Source organism: Oncorhynchus gorbuscha, linkage group LG16 (genome assembly GCF_021184085.1).
Source record: "Oncorhynchus gorbuscha isolate QuinsamMale2020 ecotype Even-year linkage group LG16, OgorEven_v1.0, whole genome shotgun sequence".
Classification (NCBI taxonomy): Eukaryota; Metazoa; Chordata; class Actinopteri; order Salmoniformes; family Salmonidae; genus Oncorhynchus; species Oncorhynchus gorbuscha.
In genome coordinates this window covers 62,390,792-62,408,423 of record NC_060188.1, presented here as the reverse complement: position 1 = coordinate 62,408,423, position 17,632 = coordinate 62,390,792, and the positions used below count along the sequence as shown (strand labels likewise).

At 44.0% G+C, this 17,632-nt stretch overlaps 1 protein-coding gene across 4 annotated transcripts in view; it reads left to right on the top strand.

The window, feature by feature from the left end:
• The window catches only part of LOC123998604 (cytospin-B-like), a 187,965-nt gene that overhangs the window by 86,693 nt on the left and 83,640 nt on the right, over window positions 1–17,632 (top strand). The window contains exon 1 of one of the 4 annotated variants that reach the window (XM_046303619.1): window positions 1,105–1,450. The exons of the other annotated variants lie outside the window; for them this stretch is intronic. Coding sequence (XP_046159575.1) covers window positions 1,411–1,450 — 40 coding nt within the window. The 5' untranslated portion in view covers window positions 1,105–1,410. Of the gene's footprint in view, window positions 1–1,104; window positions 1,451–17,632 lie in introns of those variants that run through there. 4 annotated transcript variants of the gene reach the window in all.

The window sequence follows — 17,632 nt, the reverse complement described above, 5'->3', positions numbered from 1 at the left end:
GGATTAGATTACAGGCTCAAAATGGCCAGAAACAAATCATTTTCTCCTGAAACTTGTCAGTCTAATCTTGTTCTGAGAAATTAAGGCTATTCTATGTGAGAAATTTCCAAGAAACAGAATATCTCGTTCAACTCTGTGTACTACTCCATTCACAGAACAGAGTGAACTGGTTCTAGAAAGAGGAGTGGGAGGCCCCGGTGCACAACTGAGCAAAGGGACAAGTACATTAGAGTGTCTAGTTTGAGAAACAGACGCCTCACAAGTCCTCAACTGGCAGCTTCATTAAATAGTACCCGCAAAACACCAGTCTCAAGGTCACAGTGAATAGGCGTGCTCTAATCTCTGACAACTGAACCGGTGAACAATTATAATTATTATTGTTTTAGGAAAGTACATTTTTTAAAATAAATTGGCGATAAAGTTTTGCATATGCTACACATTGAAACACAAGACATTGTGTTTTGTAATTTGTTATAGGCTATTTAAGGATATGTAAATGTGGCTCATTTGGCCAACATCCCTCGTTTATTGATGGTGCTGGCTGTGCCAGGTTGGATCTGAATGCATATGGATGTCCCATGTAACCAGTTCCCATGCTTTTAAAATGAAGGTTCTGTTGTGGAACTTTTCCTCAGATGTTCAATTCTGTTCCCTAAACCGGTTCCAACCCCTGGTTTGCCAGAGCTCCAGTTAGTTTGGGATCTTACTCTCTGTTGGACAGATGAAGTCAGGAGAGTTCACATGAAAGGGAAGAGAAGAGAGAGCTCTGATGTCAGCCTCTGCCAACAAGACAAATCATCCTTTTCCTCCCCCTCTTTCCTTCCTCTCTTCCTCCTCCATCAGTCTCTCTCTTTCATCATACTGTACAGTGATATTTACTTTGTGGAGGCACAATACACTGTGTTAAAAGCAGCAGTCATGTATGCTCTGTTGTGAGAGTGAAAAACAGCTCTGCAAGTCTGTGAGACTGAGGGAAGGAGGAGGAGGGCCGGTCTGTGTGCGTGTGTGTAGCCGTGGAAGCCACTCCCCCTCTGTGCTGATTCCAGCCGTCACTGGGCTAATGAAGCCCACACGGCTCTGCCTGCCAGCCAGTGTGTCACTGCAATGTCACCAGTCTGAATGACACATACACACATACACGTACACACACTCAAGCAGCGGGACAGCCTGCTTCCACTCACTCTGCCGCAGGAAGAGCTGGAGAGAAGAGCGAGAGAGAGAGAGAGAAAGGAAGGAGGGGGAATATTATTTTTGTCTCCTGTATGTTTTTGTATCTCTACCGGTGTATCGGACTTAGACGTTGCTACATACTGTTAGATAGAGAGCTTCTCTGAGCAGAGCCGGCCTCCCCCGCTGCCGGGGTTCTTGGATTAGTCCGTCCTGGTGGGGAGAGCTGCCGACCGGACCAGCATGGGGAACCAGGCGGGAAGACTGGAGGAGTCCGAGTCAGGTCTGCTACCTTACCATACCGTACTGTATCGTATGCCAGCTTAGCACTGTTTACTCACCACTCCAACAGCAATACTCATTCACTTCATCAGCCTATCTTTCTCCCCCCCCTCTCTCTCTCTCTCTCTCTCTATCTAGTCTCTCCCCCACCACCCTGTCTCTCTGACTCTGTGCTCTGTTGATGTGGGAGGCAAACAAAGCCATGCGTTGCCAAATAACCTAGTTATGAGTCTGATCTCAGGCCGTGTCAGTAAATCCCATTTAAAAGATTCATTGTCAGACATATGGAGCTGTACCTAGACTTAGTGCCAGTGGCCTTGAACGTTGCCTGAAGCTGCATACGTGAGTGTACTTGATGGTTTGTACTGTAGGCTTACTCTGCCCTTCTTCTCTTTTCTTCTCTTATTGCTCAAATGCTTCAAAGAAGGATATTAATTGACTAGTAGCGTGTAGTTTGCATGTGTGTGTGTGTGCATGTCTTGTGTATATTTGTGTATGTGTGATTGGTTCACTGTGAAAAGTGCTGAGTGTGTTTTATCTTCCAGCAGCTTCCTCTCTGTCAGAGGCAGGGAATCAGCCAGAGGAGATGGTATCGCTGTCCCATGTACTCTCTCTCTCTCCCTCTCTCTCTCTCTCTCTCTCTCTCTCTCTCTCTCTCTCTCTCTCTAGACTACTTAACACATTTCCATTTCAAAGTCTCTTTTAACTTCATTCAGCAGCCTTTAACTTCACATTAGTCAGAGAAACCACTGGTATCTCACTCTATTTTCTCTCTCATCAACAAATGGCCCTTTCAGGTTGTTTCTTACCTCTGTCCTATCCACGAACAGCATATCTGCATTGTCAGCCCCCGTCTGTGGGCTCAGTGGTTCCTAGTGTAAAGTAACTGATACAGAGGTGTGTGTGTGCCATTCATCTTTGTGTGTGTTTGTAGGAGTGTGTGTGGGAGCACCTCCGTATGTAGCCAGATCTCTTTCCAACCCAGCCAAAGGGGCCTGTTCAGTGTTCTAGTGTGGGCAGCTAGTGAAGTCTCTGTGTCGCTGTAGCCAAGCAGCGAATAGAGAAAAGCCAGGCAGCCAGTGAGGCCACAGCCCACACTACACAGTGTAGCGGTTATCAGCCAGTGAGTGTTAAGTCGTGTCATTTCGGAGCGGTAGTGTGTGTGGTGTGAGATAGCACAGCAGGCTCTGATTGAGAAGGCTTCAGTAGGGAGCTGCTGCATGCCAGCAGGAGAGATTAGACTCTTGGTTCCTGTCACACAAATTTCTCTACTCGACTGCTCGCGAATTAGTCCGTCACTCATAACATTTCATAAAGTATTGTTATTACTGTAGATCTAAATTGGCCCCATTTAGGGTGAAGAACACTTCAGACATGACTCGTCTGTACTGAACACACACTCACGTTGAGGTGAGGTGTCCTAATGTCACCTTCTCAGGGTGACTTGTCCTCTAGAACAGCTGGAAATAAACCCATCATCCCCGTGGCGTGATCCAGCTATGCTGTCACTTCCTGCTGTGTGCCTGACACAGTGTGTTTGTGTGACTGCACGTGCATGTGTTCCAGTTCATATGAAGCTAAACATCTGTCATCTGTCAAGTATTTTGATTACATTCGTTACACACACACACACACACACACACACACACACACACACACACACACACACACACACACACACACACACACACACACACACACACACACACACACACACACACACACACACAGTCAGTTCGATCCCAGAAAGCCCTGTATTATAATTTGATGAGCTCTACTATAATGTTAATCAATCATGCTATTATTATTCTCATACCTCCACTGCCCCATCCAATCAAACAAGCCTCCACATAGTTAATGACAATTGATCACAAAATGGGCAGATTTTTCTTCATGTACTGTAGCCTAATCTCTTGATGTATAGAAAGAAGTCTGCAGAGGAGAGGATAAATCGATCCATGAGAGAGGGATTTGATCAAGGACACAGAGGATTTTAATCCATTTCTCATCAGGGCTGCTTCCTATACTGGTGTTTACTAACACCTAGGATAATGCAGTCCACATTAACACGATTGCTCCCAAATAAAGGCCTAGCAATAATCCTTATGATGTTTGCTCCTTGTGAGTCTATTCTAGGCCTCGTTAATGTAAAATAATTTTGTGACTTTGGTGTAAAAAGGGCATTATAAATACATTTAATTGATTGATGTTTTAGCCTCAATTTGGCAGGTAGACTGTGAGAGCCTCTGTCTGGCCAGCTGTGGTATGTCTCAGATAGTATCTGGTAGATAAGAATAACACAGCTGTTATGTGTAAGGTACGGAAGCAGACGTCGGAAAAGGAGGGAGCTCTGATTAACATTGTCTGTGATTAACACTGTCTGTTATCTCTGAGTGGAAGGATGAGATGGTTTTACAGTCTGCAATAGTAGCGATACTCCTGTTTGTATCTAAACCGCTACCAGTGTGGTTCACTGTCTTGTTTGTGCATGTTTATAGTTGACTATCTTGTCTGTATGCTGCACAAAATACTTTCCTTATTAGGAGATAAAAAATAACCTTTTCTAAAATTATATAACCACCACCCTTCTTCTGACTGGGCGAGTCAGTTGTCCAGCGCTCTATTAAACACTGGAAGAGTGGCCCAGTGCCCACACTCAGCAGATACTGTGATGATGACCTTATCAGTTAAATATTATGGCTGAACAGAACAGTGGGCCTATTTTCAGATCCGATTCCATGCAGTCCAGAGCTGTCTGGAAGCAGAATAAAAAACACGGCCCGTGGCGACTGGCAAGATGTTTGTCCAGTGAGGTGAGAGGGGGAGTCAGAGAGAAAGAGGGGAGAGAGAAAGAGAGAGGGAGGGCGAGACAGAGATACAGGGAGGGTTGGAGCATTTATAATGCTCAAAAAAGGAAAGTGAGCTTTCACGGTCCTGTGGGATCCTCGCCCATGCAGCATACCCAGGATGTTTGGAGGTAGTGGTAGTGCAGGAAAAGCTGCTAAAATGTTGAGAAAGCAGAGAAGCGTTTGGTAGTACCAGGGTGTTTTTATGTGATACCAATGCAGTAATAACAGTGGTCACTGGAACAACATGACTGTTTGTAGTCTTTGCTCACTCTTGAGCATCAGAAGTGTCAGTGAAGGAGAGCGATAGGATAGGATAGTCTACTACACACGGTGCTGGAGAGGCCCATAGGAAAAGATTCCTCAACCAAAACAACACTACATAACCAAGCTAATCAGACTGTGATAACACAGACTTTTGTTTCTCAGGAATTGCAGTGTGTCTACAGAGAAAGTACATTTTTCATTGTTCTGATAAATGTCTGTTCCTGATCTGACACTTTCACATTAGTAGACTTATCACATTTACTGTAGTATGATCTTCAGTCATGTCACGCCCTGACCTTAGAGACCCGTTTTATTTATCTATTTGGTTAGGTCAGGGTGTGATTTGGGGAGGGCATTCTATGTTTTCTGTTTCTGTATGGTTCTCAATCAGGGACAGTTGTCTATCATTGTCTCTAATTGGAAATCATACTTAGGCAGACGGTTTTGCCACCTAAGTGGTGGGTAGTTGTCTGTGTTAGTGGCTTGTATAGCCCTAGTCAGCTTCACGTTTGTTTTTGGTGTTTCTTGTTTTGTTGGCGACATTCTTAATAAAGGATAATGTACGCTCACCACGCTGCACCTTGGTCCGGTCATTTCCCTGACGACGTTCGTGACAGAACTACCCACCACCAAAGGACCAAGCAGTGTGGCCTGGAGGAGCAGGGATCCTGGGCCCGGGAGAAGAGGGAGTGGAGGACCTCATGGACATGGGAAGAGGTTATGGCAGGGGATAAGACCCTGCCATGGAAACATGCGGAAACAGCAAGGGAGGAACGGCGGCGATACCAGGAGTCACGGCAACGAGGCAAGCACGAGAGGCAGCTCCAAACATGTTTGGGGGGCACACGGGGAGTGTGGCAGAGTCAGGGTTCAGACCTGAACCAACTCCTCATGCTTACCGTAGGTGGTACTGGTCAGGCACCGTGTTATGCGGTGGAGAGCACGGTGTCTCCAGTGCGTGTTCACAGCCCGGTGCTCTACATTCCAGCTCCCCGCATCGGCCGGGCTAGAGTGGGCATTCAGCCAGGACGGATGGTGCCGGCTCAGCGCATATGGCCGCCAGTGCGTCTCTACCGCCCAGGATATCCTGCGCGGGCTCTGTGCACTGTGTCTGCGGTGCATCTGCACAGCCCAGTGCGTCTTGTGCCAGCGCCCCATTTGCCGGGCGAAAATAACCATCCAGCCAGGACGGGTTGTGCTGGCTCTACGCTCGAGACTACGCTCGCCCCTCCACGGCCCAGAGTATCCGGTGCCTACTCCCAAGAACCAAGCCTCCAGTATGTCTCCCCAGCCTGGTGAGTGCTGTGCTTGCTCCCAGAACCAGGCCTACTGTATGTCTCCCCAGCCTGGTAAGCCCTGTGGTAGCTCCACGCACCAGGCTGCCCATACGTCTCCTCACTCCAGTGATGATCCATGGCACGAAACCTCCAGTGATGATCCATGGCCGAAGCCTCCAGTGATGATCCATGGCCCAAAGCCTCCAGTGATGATCCATGGCCTGAAGCCATGACAAGTCATAATACGGTGTGTGTTTAAGCATGTGTGTGTGTTGGTTGGGTGGTATTCGAGCCGTGTACACGTGCCTGTGTCTGTGCACCTGTGCCAGTTGAGTCAGGAAACAGAGTGAGTTTCTGCTGAGAGAGGGAGAGAAAGAGTGTAACGTAGAGTTCAGTTTATGCAAAGTGATTACCTGCAGATGGGTGGCAACGTGCTGGTGAGTTCTCAGGCGAGGACTATCTGTGCCTTCCCATCAGCACATTTCACACACCACACCTCCCTGACAGCTGGGCTGCTTTCATACATGCAAGGCAATCAAGCCATTGTCTTTCACATTCTTCATGTCACTGCAAGGGATGCATCTTATTATGACATTTAGCCTATTGTACTGTCTGTACTGTCTGACTCACCCAGACTATTATAGGCCTGCCCTTTTCACACTATCGTGTCGAACCCAACCGTACAATGCTGGCTTGTAGTAACCATAGCAACATTGGTAGATGTGTAATCAGTCCAGCGCAGCACAAAAGAGTCAGAGTGATCCACACTGAGATCCCAACACATCTCCCAGGGGTTTAATTCCCAGCATTTCGTCTTCAGAACGTTCAAGATAAGCCTCTCGTACATAGATAAGACACTCTCTCATGTTGACATCGATAACTGTCTGTGAGAAACAGGACGTTCCTCTTGACATCGATATCGCTCTGCTGCTGAAATCGTAGTGATATTGTCTAGATCCACTGCACCTGGCAAATACTCTTCAAGAGTTATCTGGGCAGAGTCAGACCATGACACAGACCATGACATGATGAGCATTAGCAAAACACACCAAAGAATGTGCAAAGAAAGACGAGGAATCTGCAGCATCAGCTCTATTTTGTTGCATAGAGATTCTTATTGGAGACAGACCAACATTAGGATTCAGGAAACAGACCAAGAAGAGGAGTCTCAGTGAGTTGCTCTACCCAGAGTACAGTAGCTAGAATCGGGTTAAAATACTATTAAAAATTATTTAAATATTTGATATGTGTTTGATTGACCCTCTGGTTTAATGGACCAATAAAAAGGGAAAAGGGATACGTAGTCAGTTGCACAACTGAATGCAATCAACCGGAACGTTTCTTCCTCATTTAACCCAACCCCTCTGGATTGGAGATGTGTGGGGTTTGCTTTAATCGACATCATCGGCGACCGGGGAGCAGTTAGATAAAACCATACTAAATATATCACGTCACCAAATACTTGATTAAAACACACTATAGAAACTCACTATCTACAGTAGCCTCAACAGCACCCTGTAGGGTAGCAACATGGCGTAGCCGGAGGACAGCTAGCTTCCGTCCTTCTCTGGGTACATTGACTTCAATACAAATCCTAGGAGGCTCATGGTTCTCACCCCCTTCCATAGACTTACACAGTAATTATGACAAATTCCGGAGGACGTCCTCCAGCCTATCAGAGCTCTTTCAGCATGAACTTATATGTTGTCTACCCAATTAAGGATCAGAGAATGATCTAGTACTGAAAGCATAAACTACAGCTAGTACTGCAGTGTATAACATGTGGTGAGTAGTTGACTCAGAGAGAAAGACAATAGTTTAAAAATTTTTAAGAAATGAATTTCTTCCAAAATGAAGGAGAAGCAAGAGAGAAATAGAGATTGTCATTTTTTTTCTCAGTTTCACTTACTTAGCTAGCTAGCCTACTGAAACACCCTGCTCAAACAGAGGGATGCTATGTTAGCTAGCTGGCCAACACAACACTGGAACTCTTCCAAGTCAAGGTAAGCTTTTTGTATTACTAATTTCTTGCCACAGGGGCCCACCGGTGTAACTGCTTACTGACTGTACATTGTAACGTTACTGCATGATTGTAGCGGGTTTACTAACGCATTAGTTCTATTAGCTATGTTACTTTACCTAATATGGTGACAACGATATAGGCTGTGTGTAGCGGTTTGGCTTGGAAATAATTTTTCACCTGGTCACATACAGCTGATGTGTTGTGCATTGAAGTCCACAAGCGAAGGGAAGAGGTGAGAGGAGGAGAGCGCATAGATGCGACAAGGAATACAAAATGGCTGCTATGAAAGTTAACTGTGTTTACGCGTGCTCAGGGGTGTATTCATTCCGCTGATTCTGTTGAAAAACGTTTCTTAAACGGAAGCAAATGGAATTAAACGGTGATAAAGATACCTGAATTTGTGCAATAGAAACTATTGTTTGCAACTGTTGGACAAATGATTACACCCTATATCACCTATATGCAGGCTAGAGTGTGTAAGGTAGTATTAAATGTCACTGTCTTTCCATGTGTCACCGTCTGTGTCCTCAAATGTGTCTCTCGACCTGTGTGCACCTACATTGTAAACTTTAATTCATAGGCTTGGTTGTAGAAACCTTATGATGGGTATAGGGAAACATTTTGTATAATGTAGTATCCTAAACCTAATCGCTGTTACATTGAACGGGGTGAATGGAATATGAATAAGATTCATCCAATGTGCTGTAATAGAAAAAAGGCCACGATAATGAGGGAAAAAAAGTGTCCTCCCTCAGCTTAAACGGCACTGACCACCACTGTTTCCACCACAGCAGTTAGGTTTACTGTAACAGAAAACAAAGGGTTGTTCTGTGTTTGCAAAGCAAGGTGTGTCCTGTTTAAATGTCCTGTTTGTGTGTGGTGAAACATGGGCCCATACCCAGTACACACTACACAGACATTAAAGCACTAGCTGCAGAATGGCTATCTGTGAATAATTTTTAGAAGCATGGTCAGAACTTAGACTTCAGAGTTACCGACTGCACTGTCTTCATGTAGCCTACACTCATTGACCCTCAAAGACAGATTTAGTTGGATTTGCCATGTAAGCAGCATCCCAGTCTTTACAACAGTTTTTGTGTGTGAGGCATTTCAAACCAAACTTCTCCTCAGAAGTTTGTGTATACAGTATCTTTCAATGTCTAGTTATGGATTTCCTTCAGCTAGACTGTGAAAGATAATCCAATCCTTTCCTGTTTGTTCTCTCCATGGCTGTCTGCTCTGTCATCTCCAGCCACAGACCATATTTGTTTGTAGTCTCCCGGGACTGTTTTCATGAGTAGCTGGCCAGCGCATGCAATATTTGGTCCTGGGTTGTGGGTTCCGAGATTAATTTGTTTGTGATGTCCTCCTCAGCTGAGCCCAGCAGCCGCCAGCAGACCAACCTGGTCACACCATCACTATCAGTTTTAGTTTTCACAGTAAGCACACGGAAATGTCTCCTACTTGATTAAATTGTTTGTATCGTGGTAAACATTTGATTTCAGACACAGCCTGTTTGTGGCATATGGCGATATCCTTACTATTACTAGAAAATATAATTTGTTTGCCTTTTGGTTACTATGGGAAACGGTGGGGAACGGAGGTGTCTTTTTCTCAATAATACCTTCTAAATCCTGCATGTGGAAATCTCTCTCCCAATCTCAGATTAATCCTAAACCCACACATATATTAAATTTCATCGTCTACAGGGATTGTTCCAGGAAAAATAATCTCAAATACTTAATCTCTTCTCAATCATGTAGGATGTGTATTTTGATCATGAGAGAAATGTAAAAGTCATGGAGAAAAGTTTATATTAGAAAATAGAAATTAAGAAAGGCTGATGTGTTGGATGTTGTACTCAAATATACGGAATGATAAAAAAATATATAAAAATAATTCTAAACCAAGTTTTCAGAGCCTGCAAACACGTGTGAAATACCAAGATAAACATGACCAGCTTGAGCATCAAATTGAAAGGTTGAGATGTTTTGGTTTGTCGATTTATGTTGAACCCGAACAAACCCATGATGAGTTGTCCTCTGACGGTATCTTGGCCAATCAAGTGTTTAATGTCTAAATATGGTCATCTGATGTCAATCCCTTTGTTTTAGCAGATATACGTTTTAGCTGTCGCTGTCCCCCTTTACCCTTTCTGGAGAAAATATCAAAATCTTTCAATCTCATGCGATGTGCTCATGCACTGATGTCTGTATCAAATGTATGCCTTTTGTAGAGAATGTACCTCAAAGCAGAGTTCCTCAGTAAAGGGGATGCTGTGGCTATATTATTAGCATGCACATTAGAACAGTTTATACTCTAAAAAGGAACATCCTTCCTTCAGAATTGAATATAAATGTAATAAATGTGTCTACTGTGCCTTGCTAACTCCCCAAAGCAAAGCACATCATGCATTTTGTCTCAAAGTGCTATTTCCATGGCATTTCAACAGCTACAGTCCCTTCAGAAAGTATTCACACCTGTCATGTGTGCTCCCTCTCTGGCCACTAGGTCACCTGGCTGCTTGTTATGGTGCACCCTGTCACCATGGTTACACACATAGTGACACTCACCTGGACTCCATCACTGCCTTGATTGTCTTCCCTATATATGTCACTCCCTTTGGTTTCTTCCCCAGTCGTCATTGTTTCTGTTTCATGTCTGTGCTTGTTCGTGTTTCTTGTTTTGTATTATGTTTTGTTTATTGATTAAATCACTCACTCCCTGACAGTAGTGGAGTGGGTAGTAAGTTTTAAGTTCCTCGGCGTACACATCACGGACAAACTGAATTGGTCCACCCACACAGACAGCGTTGTGAAGAAGGCGCAGCAGCGCCTCTTCAACCTCAGGAGGCTGAAGAAATTCGGCTTGTCACCAAAAGCACTCACAAACTTCTACAGATGCACAATCGAGAGCATCCTGTCGGGCTGTATCACCGCCTGGTACTGCAACTACTCCGCCCACAACCGTAAGGCTCTCCAGAGGGTAAACTACCTGGGGCAAACGACCTGCCCTCCAGGACACCTACACCACCTGATGTCACAGGAAGGCCATAAAGATCATCAAGGACAACAACCACCCGAGCCACTGCCTGTTCACCCCGCTATCATCCAGAAGGCGAGGTCAGTACAGGTGCATCAAAGCAGGGACCGAGAGACTGAAAAACAGCTTTTATCTCAAGGCCATCAGACTGTTAAACAGCCACCACTAACATTGAGTGGCTGCTGCCAACATACTGACTCAACTCCAGCCACTTTAATAATGGAAATTGATGTAAAAATGTATCACTAGCCACTTTAAACAATGCCACTTAATATAATGTTTACATAACCGACATTACTCATCTCATATGTATATGTATATACTGTACTCATTTAAACTGCTGCATCTTGCCTCATCTACTGCATCTTGCCATATTTATGTAATACATGTATCACTAGTCACTTTAAACTATCCCACTATGTTTATATATCCTACATTACTCATCTCATATGTATATACTGTACTCTATACCATCTACTGCATCTTGCCTATGCCGTTCTGTATAATCACTCATTCATATATCTTTATGTACATATTCTTTATCCCTTTACACTTGTGTGTATAAGGTAGTAGTTGTGGAATTGTTAGGTTAGATTACTCGTTGGGTATTACTGCATTGTCGGAACTAGAAGCACAAGCATTTTGCTACGCTCGCATTAACATCTGCTAACCATGTGTATGTGACAAATCAAATTTGATTTGAACTTGCTTCCTGACTCTCAGTGCACATTGCTACAACACTTCTTTACTTTATCCACATTTTGTTGTGTTACAACCTGTATTTAAAATGGATTACATTTAGATTTTGTGTCAATGATCCACACATTATACCCCATAATGTAAACGTGGAATTTTGTTTGTAGAACATTTTAGAAATGAAAAATAAAATAAAAGCTGAAATATTCAACCCCGTTGTTATGGCAAGTCTAAATAAGTTCAGGAGTGAAAATGTACTTAACAAATTGCATAATAATTTGCATGGGCTCATTCTGTGTTCAATAATAGTGGTTAATGTGATTTTTGAATGACTACCCCATCCCTGTACCCCACACATACAATTATTTGTACAGTCCCTCAATTGAGTAGTGCATTTCAAGCGCTGATTCAACCACATAGACCAGGGGGGTTTTTCAATGCCTCGCAAAGAAGGGCACCGATTGGTAGATAAAAAAAGGAGATGCTGAATATCCCTTTTAGCATGGTGAAGTTATTAAATTGGGCTTTGGATGGTATATAAATACACCCAGTCACTACAAAGATACAGGCTTCCTTCCTAACTCAGTTGCCAGAGATGAAGAAAACTGCACAGTGATTTCACCATGAAAAGAAGAAAGCCTATACAGAAATTAAAATATTTCCAAACATGCATCCAGTTTGCAACATGGCACTACTGCAAAAGTAATACTGCAAAAAATGTGGCAAAGAAATTTACTTTCGGTCCTGAATACAAAGCGTTATGTTTGGGGCAAATCCAACAGCACACATCACTGAGTACCACTCTTCATATTTCCAAGCACGGTGGTGGCTGCATCACGTTATTGGTATTTTTGTGATCGGCAAGGACTAGTGAGTTTTCTTTAATATAAATTTATGGAATACAGCTGTAAGCACAGGCAAAATCCTAGAGGAAAACCTGGTTCAGTCTGCTTTCCAACAGATTTTGTTTTTTAATATTTAAAAAAATAAATAATATTTTACCTTTATTTTACCAGGTAGGCTAGTTGAGAACAAGTTCTCATTTACAACTGCGACCTGGCCAAGATAAAGCAAAGCAGTGTGACACAGACAACAACACAGAGTTACACATGGAGTAAACAATAAACAAGCCAATAACACAATAAACAAGTCAATGACACAGTACAAAAAAAAGAAAGTCTATATACAGTGTGTGCAAAAGGCATGAGGAGGTAGGCAATAAATAGGCAATAGGAGCGAATAATTACAATTTAGCAGATTAACACTGGAGTGATAAATGAGCAGATGATGATGTGCAAGTAGAGATACTGAGATTCTGGGGGACGAATTCACCTTTCAGCAGGACCACAACTTAAAATACAAGGCCAAATCTACACTGGAGTTGCTTACCAAGACGACATTTAATGTTCCTGTACACTTTTGGCTTAAAATCGTCTTGAAAGTCTATGGCAAGACTTGAAAATTGCTGACTAGCAACAATCAACTTGACAGAGTTTGAATCATTTTTAAAGAATAATGGGCAAATATTGTACAATTCAAGTGTGCAAAACTTAGAGACTTAACCCAAAAGACTCCCATCTGTAATTGTCGCCAAAGGTGCTTGTACAGGGTTGACTCAGGGGTGTGAATACTTGTGTAAATAAGATATTTCTGTATTTCATTTTAAATACATGTACAAACATTTCTAAAAACATGTTTCCACTTATGGAGTATTGTGTGTAGATGGGTGATAAGAAGAAAAAAGTAATCCATTTTGAATTCAGGCTGTAACACAACACAAAGTGCAATAAGAAGGGGTATGAATACTTTCTGAAGGCACTGTATAGTGCAGACTTGCAGGTGTTGCTGTTCTAAAAAAAGAGAGTCCACTTCTCAGCAGTATTTGATTAATGATATACCACTTGACATTAGAGTAACTGACTACCCATAATGACTTGGACACAGGAATACATGAGTATGGGGTATTTTACTTCTGCTTACAGTAGAGGTTGTTGTGAATACTAGCCCTAGGCTCTACTCCTCTACTCCTTCCCTGCTGCCTTTCTGCTCTTGGTGTTTCAAATTGTTTTGGTTCCGGCACAGCAAGACCAGCAATTCCCCATCTCTGTGTAATCAGGTAGTGGTTTTTCTATATGGTGTGTGTACAGTATATTTCCGAACCATCACAAGTCAAAATGTAACCCTCTGTAAGTGAGTCAGCTTTTTGATCCCACACATACAGTAACTCTACTTCTTTCACTCCACTGAGTGATTTGCAGTCTCTATTTAGCCCAGCCAAAGCCCATCAAATCAAATCAAATCAAATCAAATTTATTTATATAGCCCTTCGTACATCAGCTGATATCTCAAAGTGCTGTACAGAAACCCAGCCTAAAACCCCAAACAGCAAACAATGCAGGTGTAAAAGCACGGTGGCTAGGAAAAACTCCCTAGAAAGGCCAAAACCTAGGAAGAAACCTAGAGAGGAACCGGGCTATGTGGGGTGGCCAGTCCTCTTCTGGCTGTGCCGGGTAGAGATTATAACAGAAAATGACCAAGATGTTCAAATGTTCATAAATGACCAGCATGGTCAAATAATAATAAGGCAGAACAGTTGAAACTGGAGCAGCAGCACAGTCAGGTGGACTGGGGACAGCAAGGAGCCATCATGTCAGGTAGTCCTGGGGCACGGTCCTAGGGCTCAGGTCCTCCGAGAGAGAGAAAGAAAGAGAGAATTAGAGAGAGCATATGTGGGGTGGCCAGTCCTCTTCTGGCTGTGCCGGGTGGAGATTATAACAGAACGTGGCCAAGATGTTCAAATGTTCATAAATGACCAGCATGGTTGAATAATAGTAAGGCAGAACAGTTGAAACTGGAGCAGGAGCATGGCCAGGTGGACTGGGGACAGCAAGGAGTCCTCATGTCAGGTAGTCCTGGGACATGGTCCTAGGGCCCAGGCCAGTTGAAACTGGAGCAGCAGCATGGCCAGGTGGACTGGGGACAGCAAGGAGTCATCATGTCAGGTAGTCCTGGGGCATGGTTCTAGGGCTCAGGTCCTCCGAGAGAGAGAAAGAAGGAGAGAAGGAGAGAATTAGAGAACGCACACTTAGATTTACACAGGACACCGAATAGGACAGGAGAAGTACTCCAGATAAACAAACTGACCCTAGCCCCCGACACATAAACTACTGCAGCATAAATACTGGAGGCTGAGACAGGAGGGGTCAGGAGACACTGTGGCCCCATCCGAGGACACCCCGGACAGGGCCAAACAGGAAGGATATAACCCCACCCACTTTGCCAAAGCACAGCCCCCACACCACTAGAGGGAAATCTACAACCACCAACTTACCATCCTGAGACAAGGCCGAGTATAGCCCACAAAGATCTCCGACACGGTACAACCCAAAGGGGGGGGAAACCCAGACAGGCCGACCACAACAGTGAATCAACCCACCCAGGTGACGCACCCCCCAGGGACGGCACGAGAGAGCCCCAGCAAGCCAGTGACTCAGCCCCGTAACAGGGTTAGAGGCAGAGAATCCCAGTGGAAAAAGGGGAACCGGCCAGGCAGAGACAGCAAGGGCGGTTCGTTGCTCCAGAGCCTTTCCGTTCACCTTCCCACTCCTGGGCCAGACTACACTCAATCATATGACCCACTGAAGAGATGAGTCTTCAGTAAAGACTTAAAGGTTGAGACCGAGTTTGCGTCTCTGACATGGGTAGGCAGACCGTTCCATAAAAATGGAGCTCTATAGGAGAAAGCCCTGCCTCCAGCTGTTTGCTTAGAAATTCTAGGGACAATTAGGAGGCCTGCGTCTTGTGACCGTAGCGTACGTATAGGTATGTACGGCAGGACCAAATCAGAGAGGTAGGTAGGAGCAAGCCCATGTAATGCTTTGTAGGTTAGCAGTAAAACCTTGAAATCAGCCCTTGCTTTGCCATCCATTCTGCTCTCTCTCTCTCTCTCTCTCTCTCTCTCTCTCTCTCTCTCTCTCTCTCTCTCTCTCTCTCTCTCTCTCTCTCTCTCTCCCTCTTTATTTATTTATATGCAGGATTATTGGCCAGCCTCAGCAGGGAAAATATCACCTCAGCCAATGTGGTGACAGATTCCATCCACTCTCTGTCTCTCCACACCGACCCTACTACATATCCTTCACAGCCAGGCATGCCAAACTCACTCTTTACCTCCATTCTTTGTCCAAGTTAGTTCACATTAATATTTTCTGATTGGTCAACAGGATTGTAAAGCAACCCTTAAACTCTTCAAAAAGCCTCTAATTCACTCTGGGTTCGCACCCAGGCTCTGTCGCAACCGGCCGCGACCGGGAGGTCCGTGGGGCGACGCACAATTGGCCCAGCGTCGTCCGGGTTAGGGAGGGCTTGGCCGGTAGGGATATCCTTGACGGGCCGGGCACAGTGCATGCTAACCAAGGTTGCCAGGTGCACGGTGTTTCCTCCGACACATTTTGTGCGGCTGGCTTCCGGGTTGGATGCGCGCTGTGTAAAGAAGCAGTGCGGCTTGGTTGAGTTGTGTATTGGAGGACTCATGACTTTCAACCTTCGAGCCCGTACGGGAGTTGTAGCGATGAGACAATATAGTAGCTACTAAAAACAATTGGATACCGGGCAATTGGGGAGAAAAGGGGGTAAAATTTAAAATAAAATAAATGTAAAAAATTATATATATATATATATATATATATATATATATATATATATATATATATATATATATATATATATATATATATAAAAGCCTCTAATTCCTTCCCTTTACTCAACTCGAACATGTTTTTGATACAGTGTGCCACGTTGATTGTGCATGACATACGGCATGACTTTGTACTATAGCTTATACTGTATGTACTCCACATATTATGCGACTACTATAGGATTAATATCTATACTTCGAATGACCATCTATGCGGCCTCCATTTTACATTTGCGCCTTCTGTTGTCAGTCGTTTGGTTTTTAAGCAAATTCTTGGATTGAGATGTGCAATCATGCTGAAGCAGACTATTGGAGAGCATGTTATCTGAGCCCCCTGGATATAATTATGGCTTCAAATCTATTGTGGGGACTGGGGAGGTTATGGTACTATGGTAATAATCCCATAGACATGATGGCAGCATGTATGATCTGCGGGAATAAAGATTTAAAGATAGAACCACAAAGAACAAAGGAAGCGTTTGTTGGGTTTGAGAATCTGTGGATCTGCAGATACTGGACGTTTCCCAAGTGCAGATAATATATCCAGTCAAATCCCCAATGCAATAATTTCCTAAACTCAATAGTCCGGAGAGCCCATGCAAAGCCAGGCGGTGACCTTCTGGTCTAAACCCAGGACTTTTGTACACTACTTCTAAACCAGCCCTTAAGCTGACACTCACAGAGTGATGTGTGTTACAGCTGCTGCTTATCCTCCATGGTCCTGGTAACTGTCTGTGAAACTAGACCATTTACCTGATTTACACCACTTCCGATCACCGGCAAATGCAATTACACCATCCTTCAAACGGCGCACAAATCAGATTCCTATTCATTGACGTGCCTCTTATGTGGTATACTGTATGTAGTAGACTATGGGAAATGGGGGGTTTATTGAAATCCTGTATTCGTTGAGTGCCTGCCTCTACTATATCCCCTTCTGCTATCTGCTATAGTAGGCCCATAAAATGTATCTGGTGACATACTAGAACATTCTGGGCTTTAAATCAGATGTGATCTGCAGATCCGCTCTCTAATCATACTATGCACTCTCCTCCTCCACATTATGATGTCATGTCCTGACTCTGACCCAAAGTCTTTGGGACCTGGGACCAAGAGATTATGTTTTGGCCAGAAAAAAGCTCAGTCAGTGTAAGTGCATTTAGGCTAGAGCTTTCATCAACTCATATGGAGGAACTATTGTGGAATATCTGTCCATTTAAGTCTTTGGGACCTGAGACACAGGCCAAGAGATTACGTTTTGATCAGAGTGAATTTAGACCGTCTGTCCGAGTTTCAGGAACCTTAGTGGAATATCTGTACTTACTATAGTATTGTAAGT